Raw genomic sequence first — 22,117 nt, forward strand, 5'->3', positions numbered from 1 at the left:
TGGAAGCTGTTCTTTAGAACCGATCTTTAGATCCTCTCTGAGAATTTCACAATATCATCACTTGATAATAGAATTCCAGTTTGCCCTCACCTTAAAAATGGAACTAACAGTGCAGAATGTGCTATTTTTGTCATTTGTGGAAGGAACACATTATCACTTACTAATCATACTATGTAACTTATTTTGGTATTTCATGAATTGTAATAGAATTATAATTCAGTTGTGTAATATCATGTCCTATTATTACCTACCATGTGAACATATTAAAGGTTTTGGAAATGTGTTCTAACAAACTTTATTTATGTATCAGCTGTTTGTGATATAGGGTCTGCTTCCTTTAAATATGATATGCGCCGCCTCAGTGAAATTCTCGCATTTCCAAGAGCTTGGTATAGGAGGAGTATCGCAAGACGCCTGTTCCTTGGAGACCAAACTATAAATCTGCCAAGTAAGCTTGTTTATGTAATTATAAATTATACTTAGGCTGCTTTTCATTTTGATTACAATAGTAACAAGATCCATGATTGGTAACACAAACTTTGTCTTACTTGGTAAGTTGTACCCTGCAATTCTTTCACTCATTCAGCAAATGTTAGTGGAGCCCCTTTAATGTGCAAATAACCACTGGGAATGCACTAGCACTGGAGGTCACAAAATACTTGCACTCTCAGGGGTTAAGTTCAGCTGATTTTTATTCTGTAATGATTACCCTGTAATCTTTGTAAAATCTGGAAACACAGAAATACATTTAACCAAGTTAATCATGGTTAAACATGGAAGATAGAATATATTGGGGACATGCTGTCATACTGCGTTTTTTCTCTCGGACTTAGATATTGTTGTACTATTACACTGTGTAAGTGAAAGACAGAGTTAGCATGAGACAGTAGAAAATATCAGAAATCTGGGTCTGGGTCTACTCCCTCATCTGTAATATGGGATGGAGTGCCTGTCCTACCCACCTCATGGAGTTTCTGTGAGAATTTAAAAAAATAACATGCTGGAATGTACTTTGCAAACTGTACATCATACAGTTGTCAGAGATCTGGAAGGAATATAAAATGTGATTAGAAATGGTGGAGTGGTGAAATTCCTTATTTTATAACATGGTGATATTACCCTGTTAATTTTGTTTTTGCTATCTACTTTTCTGTTAGCATCTGGCCCAGGGACACCTGATTCCATTGAAGGTGTAAGCCAACACCTTTCCCCTGAATCTTCAAGAAAAGCTTACTGCAGGACCTGGGAGCAGCCTAGTCAGTCGGCCTCTTTCACCCACATGCCTCAGTCACCTAATGTGTTCAATGAGCATATGACAAACAGCACCATGTCACCAGGGACAGCAGCACAGAGCCTAAAATCCCCAGCTTCCATAAGGTCAAGGAGTGTGTCTGATTCTTCAGTTCCCCAAAGAGGTAACACTGCTCTCCTTGTTATCAGTAGCCCTCCAGTGACCCCAAGATAAAAATCTTAATTAGTTACTCCCAGACTTCTGCCCCAACTGCAGGAAGTTATTCTCTTGCAGGTTTTTATGGAGATGCGGGGCTGAGGGAGGAACCCCAAACCAAACAACAGACAGAGCACTTCACAGTATTTGCTAGCAGAAGAGACAGCTGGATGGCTAGTCGCTTTGAAAAGGGATAGGGAGAGAGGAATGAGCATATTGTTAGCATGAACCACAGGAAGTAAAACAGACCTACAGTGTTGTAAACTCCATATTGAAAAAGTTAATCTTTGCATTCTTTCAGTCATTCTTTTATTCAGCCACTATTTTTTTTTTTAACTCTTATGTGCTCAAGGCTCTACTTGTGTCTAAGTATATAAAATGAATGATGTAGTTCATGTCCCAAGGTAAGATTAGAGTATAATGAGCCAATGCAGGACTCAGGATGTATACTGAGTCCATAAGAACAGAGAAGACAGGCACCCCAGCCAGCCTCTGCATTTCAGAATGGTACCTGCCTTCCAAGTTCTCTTCTTGGCAGCAGCAACTTATGATTTTCTCCTTTGGTAAGAAAATCCTAGGGTGATAAATGATCTGTGCTGCTATATCCCATGCACACCAGAATCTCCTCATATAAGATGGAGCTCATACGGAACTATGAGCTTTCAAGAAGGCAGGCTGGCAAACCCTTACTGACGGTTCAGTAAATGGTAACTATTAATATTTTGGAGGCAATATGACAGCTAGTAAATGTTAGGTTTTAACACAAGAATATCATTATTTTACTTTCTGGATTATAGTGATGAGTAGTTTTTGCTTTGTAATTGGCTGAGCATCTATGTGAATGTACATTTGATTTTCTATTTTTAGATTCACTTTCAAAAACATCAACTCCTTTTAACAAATCGAACAAAGCAGCAAGCCAACAAGGGACCCCATGGGAAACACTTGTCGTGTTTGCTATCAACCTGAAGCAATTAAACGTTCAAATGAATATGAGTAACGTAATGGGAAATACAACGTAAGCTATTCAGATACAAAGAAAATATATTTAATCATTAGTTGTAATTTTTCTAATTGTAGTAAAGCAATTCAAAACCTTTTTTTAAAGCTGCAATGTTTGAGACAGTGAAGACAGTAGATAAAAGATTATATACCTTTATCCTGAAAATGGTTTAATCCTAAAGATATTGTAACATAAAAACAGCATGAAATGTGTTCTAAAAAGATAGAAAATGATAAGGAAAATAGCATAATTTTCTAGTTAAGAAGAAAGCTTCATCATTAATGTTAATATTCAAATGTTTACCATAGTTTTTATAAGAGATGTATTGTTTCATTGCCCAACTTTTTTGAAATCATCTAACTCCTGTTTTAATTCATTGACACGGGAAGCCATATGTCTAATTAATAACACTTTTTCTTTTTTATAGCTGGACAACTAGTGGTTTGAAGAGCCAGGGCCGTCTGTCAGTAGGAAGTAATCGAGATCGAGAGATAAGCATGTCTGTTGGTCTAGGAAGATCACAGTTAGATTCTAAAGGAGGAGTAGTTGGAGGGACTATAGATGTCAATGCTTTGGAGATGGTTGGTATGTTGAAATTTTACAACTGAACAATATGTTGAAGAAAAGTATTTGAAAATTGATTTTGATGAGTTTTTCCCATGAGGCATTTCTGTGAAAATTAATTATTGTTTCTATTTTAGCTCATATTTCTGAACATCCAAATCAGCAGCCCAGTCACAAAATTCAGATTACTATGGGTTCTACTGAAGCTCGTGTTGATTACATGGGCTCAAGTATTCTCATGGGTATCTTCAGTAATGCTGATCTCAAGCTTCAGGATGAATGGAAAGTAAATCTGTATAACACACTGGATTCAAGCATGACCGATAAAAGGTATTTAGTAAAATATTACTTTTTCAGTACTTTACATGACTACTCAACATATTTTCTATCATCCAGTGAGAAAACACAAACCATTTTTCCTGCACAGTGATTTTATATCATACAATTAATATGAATGAAAAACTGGTGGGGAAGAGACTTTTTCTTGTGCTTTTAAACTGTCTTATGTAATATATATGATAAAAGATTCTGTTTTATGCTCTAGTGAAATTTTTGTCCATGGAGATCTGAAGTGGGATATTTTCCAAGTAATGATATCAAGATCAACTACACCAGACCTGATAAAAATAGGAATGAAGCTGCAGGAATTTTTCACTCAGCAGTTTGATACCAGCAAACGAGCTCTGTCTACCTGGGGACCAGTTCCTTATCTTCCGCCTAAGACAATGACTAATAACCTAGAGAAAAGTTCACAAGAACAATGTAAGAGTTAGAAGACTAAGGCTTTATATATGCTTTATCTTTCACTAAATATGTGTTAATTTAAAATAATATCGATGTACCATACTTAAAAAGTGGTCCATATGCTTTTTATCCTGCTCACTCAGCAAAGTACCCGATTTCCTACCCGCCAGTGGAATTAGAGGCCATCATTTGGGAAGTCATTCACATTCATTATCTCCTCCCCCTGCCACAGCTCATCTACAATCATGCCATTACTACAGATTACATCACTACATTACAAATTAATTCTTACCTTATTACATAATTACAAGTTACAACTAATGATTAGATACATTTTCTTTTATTCTGAATAGCTTACATTGTATTTCCCATTCATTACTCACGTTCATTTGACTGTTTAATACATACAACTATACCCCATGCTCTTTAATACTAAATATGACAACACCACATTCTGGTTTAGAGCATGGGCTATGGAATCAGAATGTCTGAGTTTGGATTTATTACCTGTGTCATATTAGGCAGATTTTCATTCAGTAATTCAAATTTTTATTATGTATCAACCGTGTTCTTAAGCACTGTTTTAGGCATAGGAGATCTACTAAGTAGAAAAAATTCCTATCCTCATGGAGCTTACATTTTAATGGGAGAGACAGACCATAACAAATTTGCTAAGTAAGTATGTAAGATAATTTCAGGTAGAGAGAAATGCTGAGCAAAAGAACAAAGCAGGGGCAGGATCACAGAGTCTGTGATACATACTGTGAGGATAGCTGTTTGAGAAAGGGTGGTCAGGGAAACCTTTTCTGAAGTGACAGCTAGACTAACATCTGGGGAAGAGAGTTCTGGGCAAAGTGGGCTACTGAAAGGTGCAAAGCTCCTACAGTCGGGAGGAAACTTGCTTGTTTGAGGATCATTAAGGTGGCCCGCTGTGGTGGAACAGAGTGAGCAAGGAAACACTGGACACGAATTTAGAGAGGCCAAAGAGAAGATTTTTAATATGATGGGTAGCTATTGGAGAGCTTTGAACAGATCTGATATTATTTGATTCACTTTTTTAAAAAGTAATCCTTTTTAAAGCTGCTGTGTGGGGAACAGACCAAGGTGGTTAAGAATGAAAGTAAGGAAATCACTGCAATAATTACCATTACCATTGCTGCAGACTTACATGACCATTGTAAGGAGGATTTTCTGAGAGTCCAGGCAACAGACGATGGTGGCCTTAACTAGAGAGATAGTGGTAAAAGTGAAAAGTAGTCAGAAGCAGGATAATTTTTGATGATTTATTATCATATAAGCAGTACATTTGCATTGGGAAAACAAATGAGAAAATACATACAAGCAAAAAAAAAAAAATCACATTCCACCCAGAAATCATCACTGTCAACACTTTAGAATATATACTTTCAGATACTTTTCTATGCGTGTGTGTGTGTATGTATATATATATACATACACACACATATATGTACCTTTTACCAAAACATTATTCATATTGTTTTGTAGCCTTTTCCAGTCAACAGTCTCGAACTTTCCATTGTGCTAATTATCTCCTCTAGCCACCTCAGCACAGTCCACAACTGATCTAAAATTATATTTACAACTGGTTTGTCCAAACCAGTATATCCAGTTCAAGATCACAGATTAAAAATGGTTATGATCCTTTACTATTTTTAAATTCAGTATAGTCCTTTTTTTAGTGACCTGACTTGCTGAAGAGACTTGGCCAATTGTCCTGCAGAATATGCTACTTTCTGGGTATTTTTCAGTCGCTTCTTTGTTTCATTTATCTTGTTCCCCTAGTCCCTGCATTTCCTTTAAACTAGAATTGGTATCAGACACATATACAAATAGAGGAGTGTTCCCAAAAATGCATGGCCTGGATTCTTCCAAAAAGTCTTTGTCATGGGAAACAGACAAACGGGCTTAAGGAATTGTCTTAGATTAAAGGAAACTGAAGGGATACGCCAACTAATGCATGATCCTTGCATGATCATGATGTATGATCCTTGGTTAGATCCAGAATGAGAATTGTGGAAAACAGCCAAAAGGATATTATTGGAATAACTGGGAAATATAAATATGAATTGTACAGATGACCCTTGAAAAACATGGGTTTGAACTGTGCAGGCCCACGCAGATTTTTTTTCAATAGTGATGAATACGGTGGTACTACACCGTCTGTGGTTTGTTGAATCCTGAGGAAGTGTGGATGTGGAGGGCCAACCATAAGTTATACGTGGATTTTCGACTGTGCGGAGGGTCAGTGCCCCTAACCCCCATGTTGTTCAGTGGTCAACTGTATATCTGATTAGTTCTTCTTGAACTTTAATGTGCATCTGAAACACCTGGAGAGCTTTTAAAATGCAGATTCTGACGCAGTCGATTTGGGGTGGGCATAAGAGTGAATTTCTAACAAGCTCCCAGGTGATGCTGATGCCACTGGTCCTCAGACCTCACTTCTGAGCAGCAAAGGGTAGAAAAGATTTTTTTTCCAGTACTTAAAATCAGGGATCTGCCTTTGATTTCTAGGCCTTCTAATCACTGGTTCACTTCACCCCTCTTCTATTTCACTTGAAGAGTCTAGATGAAATACCTAGTTTACAAAGGTACTGTGAGAATTACATAAAATTTCATGCGGGCACTTTGTAAATCATTAATCATTACAGAAGCATTAGTTGTAATTATTATTAGCAAGTTGCTACATTCCTGAGTTCTAGCCATCCTTACACAGCATCTTTTCCCAGACTGTATCCTTATTAGCTTCTGCTTAATGTTAACCAGGGACTGAATTGTTGTTTTCATCTGTTATCTGAGTCACTTCAGCTGTAGAAAGTAGCCACCTGCTGTCTTCCTACCCAGCATTCAGGATGTTCATGAGATATTTCAGGATAAGTGGTTTTTTGTTTTCTTGCAGTGCTCGATGCAGCTCATCATCGACATTGGCCTGGAGTGTTGAAGGTGGTATCAGGATGCCACATATCCTTATTTCAGATTCCATTACCGGAAGATGGAATGCAGTTTGGAGGATCAATGAGCTTACATGGAAATCATATGACACTAGCTTGTTTTCATGGTCCAAATTTCCGTTCAAAATCATGGGCCCTTTTTCACTTAGAGGAACCAAATATTGCTTTTTGGACCGAAGCTCAAAAAATCTGGGAAGATGGTAAACTGACACATTTTCAGCTTTTACTTTTCCCCACCTTCTTATATGATTATATATGACAAAATAATTTTCTTTTCTCATATCTTTTATCTGTTTTTCTTATGGTATCTCTGAAATCCATCTCTATTTATTATCATGTATCTGACAATGTCAAGGAGTTCACTGCCAATGAGTCAGTATCTATAAAGTCTGGGACATGTTAAAGGACTTATTTCTGAACTTACCATCTCACTCTGTTTCTTACTTAGGCAATTAAAGTTTTTGCTGCTGTGGCTGGCCATAGTCATTTGTAAAAATTTGTAAAAATTGTAAAAATTTCTTATAAAAACATGAAGAGAAGATGACACACAGTGGTAGTGTAAGGAAATTACTTGCCAGTCAATACTATTTTACAAGACTTTTATGGGCAGGCTGTGCTTTTACCTCTATTTACAGTTTCTTTTAGCTTTAATTTTCTACTCAGTGGTTTCTTAATGATGAAGGAAAAAATGGTTGATGTTCTTCATCTTCTTGGGGATAGATCCAGTTATAACTACAAGAAAAAGTATTTGTGAATTTTTTTCTCTCTTTTGTACTCCTTAGTTTTACAGTCTTCTGTATCTGTGTATGACTTACCTAGCTAAATCTATTGCTCTAGGGCCACAACTTTTCTTGCATCTAAATATAGTTTGTTACACTGAGAAACTTTTTTTCCCCTCTAGGCGCTAGTGATCATTCTACATATATTGTACAAACACTGGATTTTCATCTGGGCCATAATACCATGGTTACCAAACCATGCGGTGCTTTGGAAAGTCCTATGGCAACAATAACCAAGATTACAAGGCGTCGCCATGAAAATCCACCCCATGGAGTAGCAAGTGTGAAAGAATGGTTCCATTACGTTACAGCCACAAGAAATGAAGGTTAAAAGTTTGATTCTTTGGAGAGATTTATTTTGTTTTCTCTCTCTGGGGCTCTGTTGACTGTGTTTAGAATTTAAGTGTAGGGAGAATTTCCATTTCTTTAAACAATTTTCATTTTATTCCAGCTGCCTTAAGTAGCAATATTAGTACATGATTCACCACCCTAGTAGTGCAACATCTCATGGACTAAAATTATTTTATATGTAACTGAAAACATTCAAAATAAAATTGGTTTAAATAAATGAAATTAAGTTTATTATAATTGGAAAAATATTTTTATAGTAATGTTCACATTGGAGGTTTGGGAAAGTTATTATACAACTAAGTAATAGAATACCAAAAATTAAGGTTCAGGATGGCTGGAATAAAATGAAACTAAATATTAGTATTCCTGTGAAGTCATAAGTTTAAAGAAAGTGCTTTTGATGAAGTTTTAAAATTCATTTTCATTTTTTAATTTATTCATTTTTTTAATCCTCTCAGAATGGAAAAGAAGATGGCTTGGGCCTCATGGAAAATAGTTGTTACGCACAGGCAACCCTAGGGATCAGAGACTGTTAAAAATGTTCTCAGAACAAAGGAGGATAAGGAAGTAAATTAGATTCACCGGTCTTGTAGTAATTCAGTCATGAAAATTCTTATTCTGTGGTTGTTTCTGTGTCAGAGCTTAGAGTACTGCTTTTACCAATCATTTCATCTGTATTAAAAAGCTGACTAGACTGGGACATGTTAAGACTTGAATGTTTTACTTAAAAAAGACCTCCTGGAACTTCCCTGGCGGTCCAGTGGTTAATACTTCGCCTTCATTAAATTCAGATACGATTTCAATTGAGAATAATATTCAAAATTCAAGAAACAAAAAAACACAATTTACTGGATTTATCCAAAATCATGTTATAAAGCTTCAATATTGAGAATAGTGAGATATATATTTGTATGTGTATGTATATACAAATATGTGTCCATATTTATATCTATAGAGGCATATAACTAGTCTCAAAATCAAAGCTTAAATATGGCTCTCTTTTTTAAAATGTATTCATTTTCCAGCCTTTTGAAATGATAAAAGTTCTGTGTATCAATGTCATGAAAGCTATATGCTTATCAATGCCTATTGGTTTGATTCTTACTGTCTTTATCATTATGCTTGTAGAGCTAAATCTGCTTCGTAATGTTGATGCTAATAACACTGAGAATAGCACTACAGTGAAGAATTCTAGTTTGCTGAGTGGATTCAGAGGATGTTCTAGCTACAATCATGAAACAGAGACTATCTTTGCATTACCAAGGATGCAGCTTGACTTTAAATCTATTCACGTTCAAGAACCACAAGAACCTTCATTACAGAGTATGTGGAAAAACAATCTTTAGTTTCTAAAGTTAACTAAAAGAAAATTCTAAAGGATCTTCAAACTTCTTTTTTTCCCTGAAGGTTATTTTTATAATATAATATAATGAAATTGATCTTCTGGTTCAAATTGATTTTCTTACCAGCTGTATGACCTCTGGCAAATAATTTACTCCATTTGTGCCTCTTTCTCCTCAAATGGGGCTAATAGGACTTCATCAGGTTTTTATGAGTAAATGGCATATACTTGGAAAGTGCTTAGTAAACTATCATCATCATTCTGTAAGTCATATACAGAAATTGCATTTAAGTGGAGGCATTTACACGGACCCATGTAAATCCCTTGTTAATGGGAAGAGGAAGGGACTTATTTCAATAATCTTTTACTGTAAAAGAACTTTGCCATTGCAGACGCCAGCCTGAAGCCAAAGGTAGAATGCAGTGTGGTGACAGAGTTCACTGACCACATTTGTGTGACGATGGACGCTGAGCTCATCATGTTTCTCCATGATTTAGTGTCAGCTTATCTTAAAGAAAAAGAGAAAGGTGGGTAACATATTGTTTTTGGTTTTGTTTTTCCTTTCAAGCTTCAGGAAAGGCAGCTCTCACTACAATTTATATGGATTTTTATGGTCTAGTGATAAAATGGGTAGAATGTGTCTCCTTCCTCTATGAGTTACAAATATCAATAAATATATATTAGTAAGACTATGTGATAGACTTTCTGAGTATCTGCCAGGTACATTTCATTTTTTTTCTAACCATATCTCAAACTGAATGGTGTTTTATACTTTACACAATGTTTCCATATATGTTCTGTATATTATCAGGTCTAGTAAGACAGTCTCACAAAGTTAGAAAAGAAAACCTCTTTGAGGAAATATTGCTAGTCAAAGTGAAATGACCAGAGAAACAACTACATAATAACATTAGCAAGAGTTACATACATAATTGGGAAAACCGAATTTAAGAAGAAGATATATCTGTCTAGAATGCACAGAACGTTATCTTTTTTATAAATATTTAGACCTCAGTAGTGGTGTCTTGTTTTCATGAGCTAGCTAACATTGGTTTTACTCACTGGAAACTTAAATGTTGGCCCACTAAGAAACATATGGTGACCCTCATATCCATATGGAATTGGCTGAATATATTATGGTCTGTCCATACAATGAAATGGAATACTCTGTAGCTGTTTAAAAGAATGAGGTAGTTTAAAATGTCATGATATGGAATGCTCTCCAAATATATGGTCTTTATTCACTCAATAAATATTTATTGTGCAACTATATGAATATACAATGGTAAAAACAACATGTGCTTTAAAAAAAACTGCTTCGAATAGATGAAATTTATTTAATTTATTAAATATAATCAAGTCACACTATAATAACTGCTTCATTTTTTCCAAGAAGAAAGAAATATAAAATTTATCTTGTAGATATTTCAAAATAGCTTCATGATGAATGTTTGAGTGAAGAAAACAAAGACAGATTATCAAAAGACCATGTGGAAAGAGTGTAAATATAGCATACATAAGTTGAGTTGCTCTTCCATTACTATTTAATCTAGATGTGCCAAAAATTCAGTGAGAGTGAAAGCAATAATGACGGCTGGGAGAAATCTATGAGCCATTCAAGTAAAATGACTGCAGGCGTATAATAGGAAATGTTATGTATAATATACATAGATCCAATCTTCACATAGAGCAACAAAATATACCATCACTGTTAATCCTCTTGTTTTTCTCTCTGCCTTAATATTTAAACTTAATGTGGAGAAACACAGATTCTAGATAAAGCTGTGAAGTGCAGAATTCTTTTCTAGTCTACCTAGGTATGAATGCCTGCCAGATTTCTTTCCCTCAGGTATTATGTGGAACCTGTCACTTTATGAAATATTGTGTTGGCCTGCCATGAACTGTGTGTATTTCTTTTAAAATGTATTTTTTCTAGAAATTGTTGTAAGACATTATTTCAATGCGAAAAGAGGAAATAGGGACTTGATTATCGGACTTACAGTAACAAAACTATTACTTATGGGGATTTTCATTATAAATAAAATATTTTAATAGCTGTAAGTATGTATTTTTTAAAAAAACTAAAAGCAAGTAGTGTTGGGCAAAATAAATATAAACATGCCTCAGAAAATTCTTAACAGCATGTAAGACTAGAGCAGAATCAACATAGTCCTAGAACATCCAGATAAACTGTAGTACTGTAACCACCATCAATAATAAACAAAAGCAGAGCAACAGACCAGGCAATAACTGAAGACATCTGTATTCCGATGTGGTGTGAGAGTACAGCTTCATTCCTGGGTTCATTCCCAATCAATATATTATCCCACTGCTAATTAACAGTTATAACCAGAGCTACATAATACATATCATATTTCATATTAATCATTATTTTATGCCCAATTTATGTCTTGAAAACCTGTGCCCTATAGAAATGCTGTATTTATTAAAGATCATATGAAAGCTACTTTTGTCCCAGATTCAATTTTAAATACATCATTTATGATCACCAATTTTAAAAGACTTCATTTTTCATAAAACATTTGAGTACTCAACTATGAAGAGTGAAAAGACTGCTTACCTAAAAAACTCCTAAGTTAGTACAGCTGTTCAAATATATATATATAGGCATTAACATTAAAAAACCATTGAGCTGTACACTTCAAACGAGTGAACTATATCTCAAAAAAGCTATTAAAAAGTCATCCAGCTACAGGCATTTTTTTAGGAGCCCTACAACTGTCAATTTCAGTGTCCTGTGCCTGCTATCAAATATTCTTTACTGTATGTTTCAGGCACACAGATACATGTAAAACATGTGCTATTACTCAAAAATAAATGATGACATGTTATTTCTAATTCTTATGAGAGAATAAAATAACTTCGATATTGTCTTTCTCCAAGGAATACCAATAACTGGCACTTACTTATGGCTTATTTTTAAATATTTTTTAAGAAATGTAATTAAATGAGGCTTTGGCCAGTTTATAAATAAAAACAAATGGAGCCAATTACTTTGTTCATTTAGTGACTTAAAATAAATTTATAAGATATGTATTTGCAATATTAATATATCATTTTCCTTATAGCTATTTTTCCACCTCGGATTTTATCTACTCGACCAGGACAGAAAAGTCCAGTTATCATTCATGACGAAAATTCCTCTGACAAAGACAGAGAAGACAGCATCACTTACACTACTGTGGACTGGAGAGATTTTATGTGCAATACATGGCATCTAGAACCCACTCTTAGGTAAGGAGTGGGTGTACATATTTACCTATTTCCTATGAGATTATTATGAGAAAAAGGTTATAAATAATGCAGCAGTTTAAATACGGTTTACCAAAAAATATTTTTATGTTAGTCACTTACAGCCTCTACAGCTTCTGACTGATATTTTTGCTGCTCCTTTTTTCTTTTGTAAGTGCTTCTAAGCAAGGCAAAAGAAGCACAAACAACTGAGAATAGCTCCGTGCTGACTAACTATCCAGTGTGTGACATGACATCCTGTCAGTTAATCAGTAAAAAATGAGAGTAACTCCACTGTTACTGTTTGGCTGTTGCTATTATTTTTTCACCATCTCAGCAGGATGTTATTTTCAGGTGTTTGAGGTAGCTACAATAAACTGTTTTGTAAGATGCAGAAGCCATACATCATCATTAAGTAGTCATTACAATTTCTCACATATGTCATGACAATGTAATAGAACCTACAGTGTCACAGTGTCTTTCCGTCTGCATACTAAGCAGTATAAAACCACCCTGAAATGTCAGATTTAATTCAGATTCAGGTTCCTTTACTGTGTCATGTTCTACTACAGTCACAATCCCAGCTACATCACATTGTTTCCATATCAAACTTTCCAAAGTATTTTCTAGTTTTAATTACATTAAACTTCTGCTGTAACTAGCGGTACTTGCTTTGTATGTCCTTGTGTGTGATTTAACACAACCTTCCTATTATTTTCCTCTTTCCTCTCATCTGCTTTGTTAATCAAATTATAACTGTCCATCATGCAATAACGGTATCAAAAGAAGTCCAGCACAACATTCTGCAGAATGATACATACTTCATTCAGACAACGTTATTATTCACATATATTTATGCCACAAAATCATTCTAAACTAGTAAGATCTCCATTATTCAGTGGACTCCTGTATAAGCAGAAAGTAGTGACTTTGTGTTAGTAATCTGTATTTAATAAGATATGTTGTAACCAAATCAACAATACACTTTGGTATTAATAGTACATATACTCATGAGAAATATCAACAGTGTCAATATTAAAATACTGCAAAGGTCCTAATACAGAAAACTGTCCATTATATGTAAATATCAATAAATATAATGAAATTGACTTTTAATTTAAAATGAGAATAAAAATAGTTAAATTTGCTATAAACATATATATATACACACATATATTATATATATGTGTGTGTGTGTATATCTATATATATATATATATATATTAGATACCTATCAAGAGATTAAGCGATACAATATACTGGTGGAGCACGTGGTTAAGGGCTCTGGCTCTAAGCCCAGCTACATAGCATAGTGGCTGAGTGACCTTGGCCAAAGGATCTAATGCCTCAGGTGCCTCATATGAAAAATTTGGAAAATGGTATTACCTACCTTCCAGGGTTGTTACAATGGTTACATGAGTTAATTAATGGAAAAAGCTTACAACCATTAGAGTTTTAGCAGACCAGTGCTTAATACCCTCCTTTTCCCTACCTAAGTTCAGGATCAATTGAAACAGCAAGAGGCAGCTGGAAGTCAAAATTACAGCTTTAATACTTATAAAGCTGATAACAGAATGTGGTTTGGTGTCAAGCAACGATGTCTTTCTATTACGAAGTCTAGGTTTGGGCTTACCTACAGGGTCTCAACGATGCAGAACTCAGGAGGTGGGGGGCAGAGGGATGCTAGAGTTGTGCAGTCAGCAGCCTGGTGTACTCACGTAGCTACAGGCAGCCATGAACAGTCTTGGGCTAACTATTTAGGGGCCTGTCCTTGAAAAACCTATGGCATGGAGGAACAGTTCAAAATGAGAAGCTCCTGAAGAGCAGGTAGGGAGGAGGGTACTGAACTACACTACTCAGTTCCTCTGTGAATTTGCCAATCAGATAAATCATCAATAAGGGGGCAGAGAAAGACCAGGAGCGTTTCACTAACGCTGTTCTTCTATATGGAAGAAAACGGAAAGAATAGGGAGAAAATGGTTCTTCCTTCAAACATGTTTAGCACATAGCAAACATTTAGTAAATTTTAGCCTTTTACTCCCAGCTTTATTGAAGTATAATTGACAAAACAGATATTTTAAGTGTACAACATCATGATTTGATATACGTGAACATCATGAAAGGACTCCCCCCATCAAGTTAATACCATCTTTTAGAATGAGCCAGATGTCCTTTAAAGGTTTAAGATGACCATGTAACTTGAGGCCTAAAATAAACTAATCACGATGAAATTCACTAAATGCCCTGGCTGTGTAGGCTCACACATTTTTTGAGTGCTATTACAGTGAATCCAGGAACTGTAGGTTAGATAATCATTTGCATCTACTGAAAATACTTTGTCTTGAACCTACCTTCAGGACTGTGCTAGGGCACCGTACTCCTTAATAATAATGACTTATAATTATTTTAGATTAATTTCTTGGACTGGAAGAAAAATTGATCCAGTAGGCGTTGATTATATTCTTCAAAAATTGGGCTTTCATCATGCCAGGACTACTATTCCTAAGTGGCTTCAAAGAGGAGTTATGGACCCACTGGACAAGGTTCTGTCAGTTCTTATTAAAAAACTCGGTACTGCACTACAGGATGAAAAGGAAAAGAAAGGAAAAGATAAAGAAGAACACTAAAAATGTAACTTGATCTGTGAACAAATTTTGATTCTGTCTGTTAAGCTTTATTACACTGGAGTGTTGGGTTTTTTGTGTTTTTTTGTATAGTAAAATTATTTTAAATATAACTTTAAAAAACTCTAATTTTGTGGCCATTATATTAAAAGTTTGTAAGTTAACCTGTTTACTGTAGTTCTACCATTCTGTATACAGTGAAGTATTGCATGATAATGTAAATTTTGTGAAAAACTAGATTAAAATATACACATCTGCTCAGTAAGGTTTATAACTGTATTATGTGCAATATGATTCCTGCATCTTTAAAATATTTTCAGAATAACTGTGAATTTCCTTTGTTATTGGCCATAACTTTTAGAAAAAAATTTTGTTGATAATGTGACTTTTTTTTTGGACATTAATTGCTTTTTCTTTTTTTTAAGTGTAGACTTGTATAAATATCTATTTGTATATAGTTTGAGTAATTGTGATACAAATACATACCACTAAAGTATTGTTTGTAACTATTGTAATAAACTCACAATAATTGGTTTCAGTCTGTAGTTGTTTGAGACTTTCTTCCTTTTATAGCTTATTTTATAATTAATAGATGCCCAGCCTGTGTCAGTTACTGTTTTCACGGAAAATAATAACTTATAAAAATTTATCTCAGGGAGAGGTACAGCAGAGGCTTCAGAAATATTAGGTATTGTTCTATTTCTTAAGCTACTGGTAAGTACACAGCTATTTGTTTTATTATACTATAGTCTTTACATATTTATATGTATTCCTTGTGCATATGAATATGTATAATATTATACATGTAAATCTAATAAATTTTAAAAGAATAGCAAAATCTAAAGTAATATTCAAAGGTAGCTATACTACTGTTAATCACAACTCAAGTTTGAAATCTAGCTAAGTCAATAGTCAGTTTAAAGGCTGGGTAAAACGGCAGAACTGAAGAACCATGAGCTAGAAAATGCCTCAAGAAAGCCTCTGGTGCAGACTTCTGCATTTATTCTGACAGATTAAAAACTCAGGAGTCAAGACACTTAGCCAAGGGTGTGTGTGTATAGGTATGTATGTATATATGCATGTACACTAAGTGTCAGTAGGGGAATTAAGAACTGCTATCTATCTATCTAAGGTCACACAGCAATTCAGTAGCAAAACTAAAACCCTAGTGTCTAGAATCATCATTTTGTATTCTGCTAGACCATCGTATGAATCATCTGCCTGATCTCTGTTTCCCCCTTGGCAGCCCTACAGTTGGGAGCGATAGGTACAATATTTCTATTGGTCAAGCTTACCAGAGAACTATCTAAGATAGTTACTTCATAAAACAGAATAAGTAAAAATTTTGAAAATTAGTTCCTGGAGTTGTACTTCAGGTATTAATTCTCTGCTTCCAAGAAACAGTATGCTAGTAGTAAGTTCTAAATGTTAAAAATTTCCTCTGTCTTTTTAAATGTACTGATATATGAGATTACCACAAAAACGACATAAGTATAAACTCTGTTTCTGGCACTTACTGTGGTAATGCTATCAAAAAAAGGGCAATTTAAAATAAACCTGTAACTGTTGAAAATTTCTGTGGCTCTGTTGGACAAAGCTATGGGAAAACCGTATTTGTGCAGTGGTGGTAGGAGTGTAAATTGGCACAACCCCCATGAAGGACAATTACACAAAGCTACTAAAATGACAAAGGCACATCATCTCTTACTGAACAGTCTCACTACTGGATATACCTACCTGCATATGTGTGAAATAATTATGTAAGAATGTTTATTGCAGTATTCATAATAAATGGATGGAAACAATTCAAATGTCCATCAGTGGAAGACAGGTAAATGAAATATGACAGACCCACTTAATGGAATAGTATGCAACTGTAAAACAAAACAAACAAAAAAACCAAGGATGATCTCTATCCTTGAATGAAAAAAGATACAGCCCTGTGTAGATACCAGTTTCCAGGCAGTCTGCTAAAATTATATTTTGAGTATCATGTACCTTATCCTATTCTAGTAAATCACATTATACATCCAGATTTTCTATAACATTCCAATGACATGTAACAAAATCTAAAGGATTTTCTCATATAAAGATCATAATTTCTGGCCCACTTTAGACCTGGGATTCACAAACTATCTGTAGTGAAGAATCATTTTTTAAAAATTACCTATATGTAGCACCAAATATAAATCTGCAGTACCAAAATATAAATCTGCAGTACCAATCTAAACTGCCAGAGCAATACTTGTAAAATACAGTAAAGATCAATTATTCAAAATGAAAACATTTATAAAATACTCAACATATAAAACACAAGCTCAAATTTTTAATTTTTTACATTCAGTTTTATTATTAGATTCAAGTGTATTCTGTCAATTGCTGTAAGAACTTCTAAACGTGTACTCTCAATTTCTATACTTCTTGTAGAGCATTAATAATTCATGGAGTGGCCTCAGTCCATGGACTACACTAAATAGAATTGCTCTGGAACCTTCTCTATCCTCACTATGGAATGGTGTCTTCTAAAGTTTAATGGAATAAACCTGATTGCCTGTGTGGACCTGTCATTTTCTATGGCAACCGGTAGAGCCATACTCAGAATGCTGTGCCCTCCACACAGTGAGAGCTAGTTACCCATCTCCCTTTGTCACTAGCACATATTTTAAAGTCAGTTGAGAATCTTTTGTTGTTCCCATTTGGGACCTCAAGCATAGAGTATCCTTAGCCAGAAGTGTTAGATGGATAGACAGTCCTCAACTGAGCAATACTCAATAAGTTCTGGTTCTGTGAATTTTGTCTGCTTTACCTGTGTAGGTCAGAGTTGAGCAACTCAAGGCCAGGAAAGGCTCTGAACTCAAGTTCAAACAAACAGTTTGTTCAGGCAATGATATGTGACAAACCCTAGGAAAGCTCTCAGAAGAACCATCAGATGTTGGGAGGCATTTCTGGAGTAAGATGCTGTTAAAAAATGCCAAAGAGAGCAAATGCTGTCAAAGAGTGATGGCAACTAGACTCCGGTCGTTAGGTGTATACCCAGTGGTCTGGATGTGGGGAGTGGTGTCAGGAGGTAACAACAAAGCTTAAGCTCTCAGAATGAACACAGGGTGACCGGTCAGGTCATCAAGGCAACTGCCAAGTGAAACGGTACAGGATAGACAAGTCGCTATAACTAATTCTCTTTGATAAGCTCCTTTCCCCGGCTTCATGTTTCCACTATGAGTGCCTTCCACCAGAATAATAACAACTTCTCTCCCAACCTGTTGTTCACTCCTCCCCAGAAGTGACTTAATCCATTTGGTGCTCTAGAGAAAAGAAAATGAATGAGCCTATTCTCATTTCATCTTTTGAAGCCAGCCTGCCTGCAAGGAGGATGCAATTCTGATTTCCTCCCTTGTGCATGCTGTAAGGGGCAAGCTGGATTTGCCCAGCTTGCACTGATAGAATGAGGAAGTTTGTGTATTTAGAGAGTGACGGCAACCCCATTTGGCCAGACAGCTGGGCACATTTTCCAATTTAGATTCATTAGGCAATAAAGCTGACTATTTTTTTTAACCTCCGTATCTCTGGTATGTGTCTTTCAATGAATTCCAACCTTTGGACAGGAGAAGCCAGATATTTATCTTAAGCATCAAACATGAATAGTTTTCTGTTTAAATACTTTACTATTACTACTGTTACTATTACTTTGTTACTACTGTTTCCTGTTAACAGGTTCATTCATTGTTCAACAGAATGAAAACGTACCTAACTTACAGTGAGAGAAAGCTGATGCCCATGGGTTTCAGTAGTTTTATCATTACCCATATGCAGCTAGACTTATAATCGTAGACTAGCCTACTGAAGATTCAGTGATTCCTCAATCTAAGAAAGATATGTATAGCTGGGGTGCTGACCTACATGATGTAGTAGATGTTTTAAACTAGTGGTCAGGGAGAGAGGGGCAAGATGGCGGAAGAGTAAGACACGGAGATCACCTTCCTCCGGACAGATACACTGGAAATACATCTACACGTGGAACAACTCCTACAGAACACCTACTGAACGCTGGCAGAAGACCTCAGACCTCCCAAAAGGCAAGAAACTCCCCACGTACCTGGGTAGGGCAGAAGAAAAAAGAATAAACAGAGACAAAAGGATAGGGACGGGACCTGCACCAGTAGGAGGGAGCTGTGAAGGAGAAAAGGTTTCCACACACTAGGAAGCCCCTTCACGGGCGGAGACTGCGGGTGGCAGAGGGGGAAGCTTCGGAGCCGTTGGAGAAGAGCACAGCCAGGGGTGCAGAGGGCATGGCGGGGAGATTCCCGCACAGAAGATCGGTGCCGACCCGCACTAACCAGCCCAAGAGGCTTGTCTGCTCACCCGCCGAGGCGGGCGGGGGCTGGGAGCTGAAGCTCGGGCTTCGGTCGGATCCCAGGGAGAGGACTGGGGTTGGCGGCACGAACACAGCCTGCAGGGGGTTAGTGCACCATGGCTGGCCCAGAGGGAGTCCAGGGAAAAGTCTAGACCTGCCGAAGAAGCAAGCACCTTTTTCTTCTCTGTTTCCTGGTGCGTGAGGAGAGGGGATTAAGAGCGCTGCTTAAAGGAGCTCTAGAGACGGGCGCAAGCCGCGGCTAACAGCGCGGACCCCAGAGACAGGCATGAGACGCTAAGGCTGCTGCTGCTGCCACCAAGAAGCCTGTGTGCGAGCACAGGTCACTGTCCACACCCCCCATCCAGGGAGCCTGTGCAGCCCGCCACCGCCAGGGTACCAGGATCCACGGACAACTTCCCCGGAAGAACGCACGGCGCGCCTCAGGCTGGTGCAACGTGACGCTGGCCTCTGCCGCACCAGGGAGAGGACTGGGGTTGGCGGCACGAACACAGCCTGCAGGGGGTTAGTGCACCATGGCTGGCCCAGAGGGAGTCCAGGGAAAAGTCTAGACCTGCCGAAGAAGCAAGCACCTTTTTCTTCTCTGTTTCCTGGTGCGTGAGGAGAGGGGATTAAGAGCGCTGCTTAAAGGAGCTCTAGAGACGGGCGCAAGCCGCGGCTAACAGCGCGGACCCCAGAGACAGGCATGAGACGCTAAGGCTGCTGCTGCTGCCACCAAGAAGCCTGTGTGCGAGCACAGGTCACTGTCCACACCCCCCATCCAGGGAGCCTGTGCAGCCCGCCACCGCCAGGGTACCAGGATCCACGGACAACTTCCCCGGAAGAACGCACGGCGCGCCTCAGGCTGGTGCAACGTGACGCTGGCCTCTGCCGCCGCAGGCCCGCCCCACACTCCGTGCCCCTCCCTCCCCCCCCGGCCTGAGTGAGCCAGAGCCCCCGAATCAGCTGGTCCTTTAAGCCCGTCCTGTCTGAGCGAAGAACAAATGCCCTCCTGCGACCTACTCGCAGAGGCGGGGCCAAATCGAAAGCTGAGCCCCTGGAGCTGTGCGAACAAAGAAGAGAAAGGGAAATCTCTCCCAGCAGCCTCAGAAGCAGCGGATTAAATCTCCACAATCAATTTCATGTACCTGCATCTGTGGAATACATGAATAGACAACGAATCATCCTAAATTGAGGAGCTGGACTTCGAGAGCAAGATTTACTATTTTTTCCCCTTTTCCTCTTTTTGTGAGTGTGTATGTGTATGCTTCTGTGTGAGACTTTGTATAGCTTTGCTTTCACCATTTCTCCTAGGGTTCTAACCGTCCATTTTTTTGTTTTGTTTACTTACTTAAATTTTTTTTCTTAATAATTATTTTTTATTTAAATAACTTTATTTCATTTTATCTATTTTATTTTATCCTCTTTCTTTCTTCCTTTCTACTTTTTCTCCCTTTTATTCAGAGCCATGTGGATGAAAGGCTCTTGATGCTGCAGCCAGGAGTCAGTGCTCTACCTCTGAGGTGGGAGAGCTAACGTCAGGACACTGGTCCAAAAGAGACCTCCCAGCTCCACGTAATATCAAACAGCGAAAAACTCCCAGAGATCTCCGTCTCAACACCAGCACCCATCTTCACTGAATGACCAGCAAGCTACAGTGCTGGACACCCTATGCCAAACAACTAGGAAGACAAGAACACAACCCCACCCATTAGCAGAGAGGCTGCCTAAAAGGATAATAAGTCCACAGACACCCCAAAACATACCACCAGACCTGGACCTCCCCACCAGAAAGACAAGATCCAGTTTCATCCACCAGAACACAGGCACTAGTCCCCTCCACCAGGAAGCCTACACAACCCACTGAACCAGCTTTAGCCACTGGGAACAGACACCAAGAACAACGGGAACTACGAACCTGCAGCCTGCAAAAAGGAGACCCCAAACACAGTAAGATAAGCAAAATGAGAAGACAGAAAAACACACAGCAGATGAAGGAGCAAGATAAAAACCCCCCAGACCTAACAAATGAAGAGAAAATAGGCAATCTACCTGAAAAAGAATTCAGAATAATGATAGTAAGGATGATCCAAAATCTTGGAAGTAATTACTTAAATTTTTTTTCTTAATAATTATTTTTTATTTAAATAACTTTATTTCATTTTATCTATTTTATTTTATCCTCTTTCTTTCTTCCTTTCTACTTTTTCTCCCTTTTATTCAGAGCCATGTGGATGAAAGGCTCTTGATGCTGCAGCCAGGAGTCAGTGCTCTACCTCTGAGGTGGGAGAGCTAACGTCAGGACACTGGTCCAAAAGAGACCTCCCAGCTCCACGTAATATCAAACAGCGAAAAACTCCCAGAGATCTCCGTCTCAACACCAGCACCCATCTTCACTGAATGACCAGCAAGCTACAGTGCTGGACACCCTATGCCAAACAACTAGGAAGACAAGAACACAACCCCACCCATTAGCAGAGAGGCTGCCTAAAAGGATAATAAGTCCACAGACACCCCAAAACATACCACCAGACCTGGACCTCCCCACCAGAAAGACAAGATCCAGTTTCATCCACCAGAACACAGGCACTAGTCCCCTCCACCAGGAAGCCTACACAACCCACTGAACCAGCTTTAGCCACTGGGAACAGACACCAAGAACAACGGGAACTACGAACCTGCAGCCTGCAAAAA

The 22,117-nt window shown here is 37.5% G+C and overlaps 1 protein-coding gene across 4 annotated transcripts in view; it reads left to right on the forward strand.

Moving 5' to 3' along the window:
- The window catches only part of BLTP1 (bridge-like lipid transfer protein family member 1), a 205,100-nt gene extending 189,487 nt beyond the window's left edge, over positions 1-15,613 (forward strand). For all 4 annotated transcript variants that reach the window (XM_024745037.1, XM_024745040.1, XM_024745038.1 and 1 more), the window contains 12 exons: positions 311-448; positions 1,158-1,415; positions 2,315-2,465; positions 2,878-3,035; positions 3,152-3,344; positions 3,559-3,776; positions 6,676-6,927; positions 7,629-7,832; positions 8,986-9,180; positions 9,592-9,726; positions 12,289-12,454; positions 14,862-15,613. In XM_024745037.1, coding sequence (XP_024600805.1) covers positions 311-448; positions 1,158-1,415; positions 2,315-2,465; positions 2,878-3,035; positions 3,152-3,344; positions 3,559-3,776; positions 6,676-6,927; positions 7,629-7,832; positions 8,986-9,180; positions 9,592-9,726; positions 12,289-12,454; positions 14,862-15,078 — 2,285 coding nt within the window. In that variant the 3' untranslated portion in view covers positions 15,079-15,613. The remainder of the gene's footprint in view (positions 1-310; positions 449-1,157; positions 1,416-2,314; positions 2,466-2,877; positions 3,036-3,151; positions 3,345-3,558; positions 3,777-6,675; positions 6,928-7,628; positions 7,833-8,985; positions 9,181-9,591; positions 9,727-12,288; positions 12,455-14,861) is intronic.
- The last annotated feature ends 6,504 nt before the right edge of the window (positions 15,614-22,117 follow it).

The sequence above is a fragment of the Neophocaena asiaeorientalis genome, unplaced genomic scaffold (assembly GCF_003031525.2).
Source record: "Neophocaena asiaeorientalis asiaeorientalis breed wild unplaced genomic scaffold, Neophocaena_asiaeorientalis_V1.1 scaffold65, whole genome shotgun sequence".
Lineage (NCBI taxonomy): Eukaryota > Metazoa > Chordata > Mammalia > Artiodactyla > Phocoenidae > Neophocaena > Neophocaena asiaeorientalis.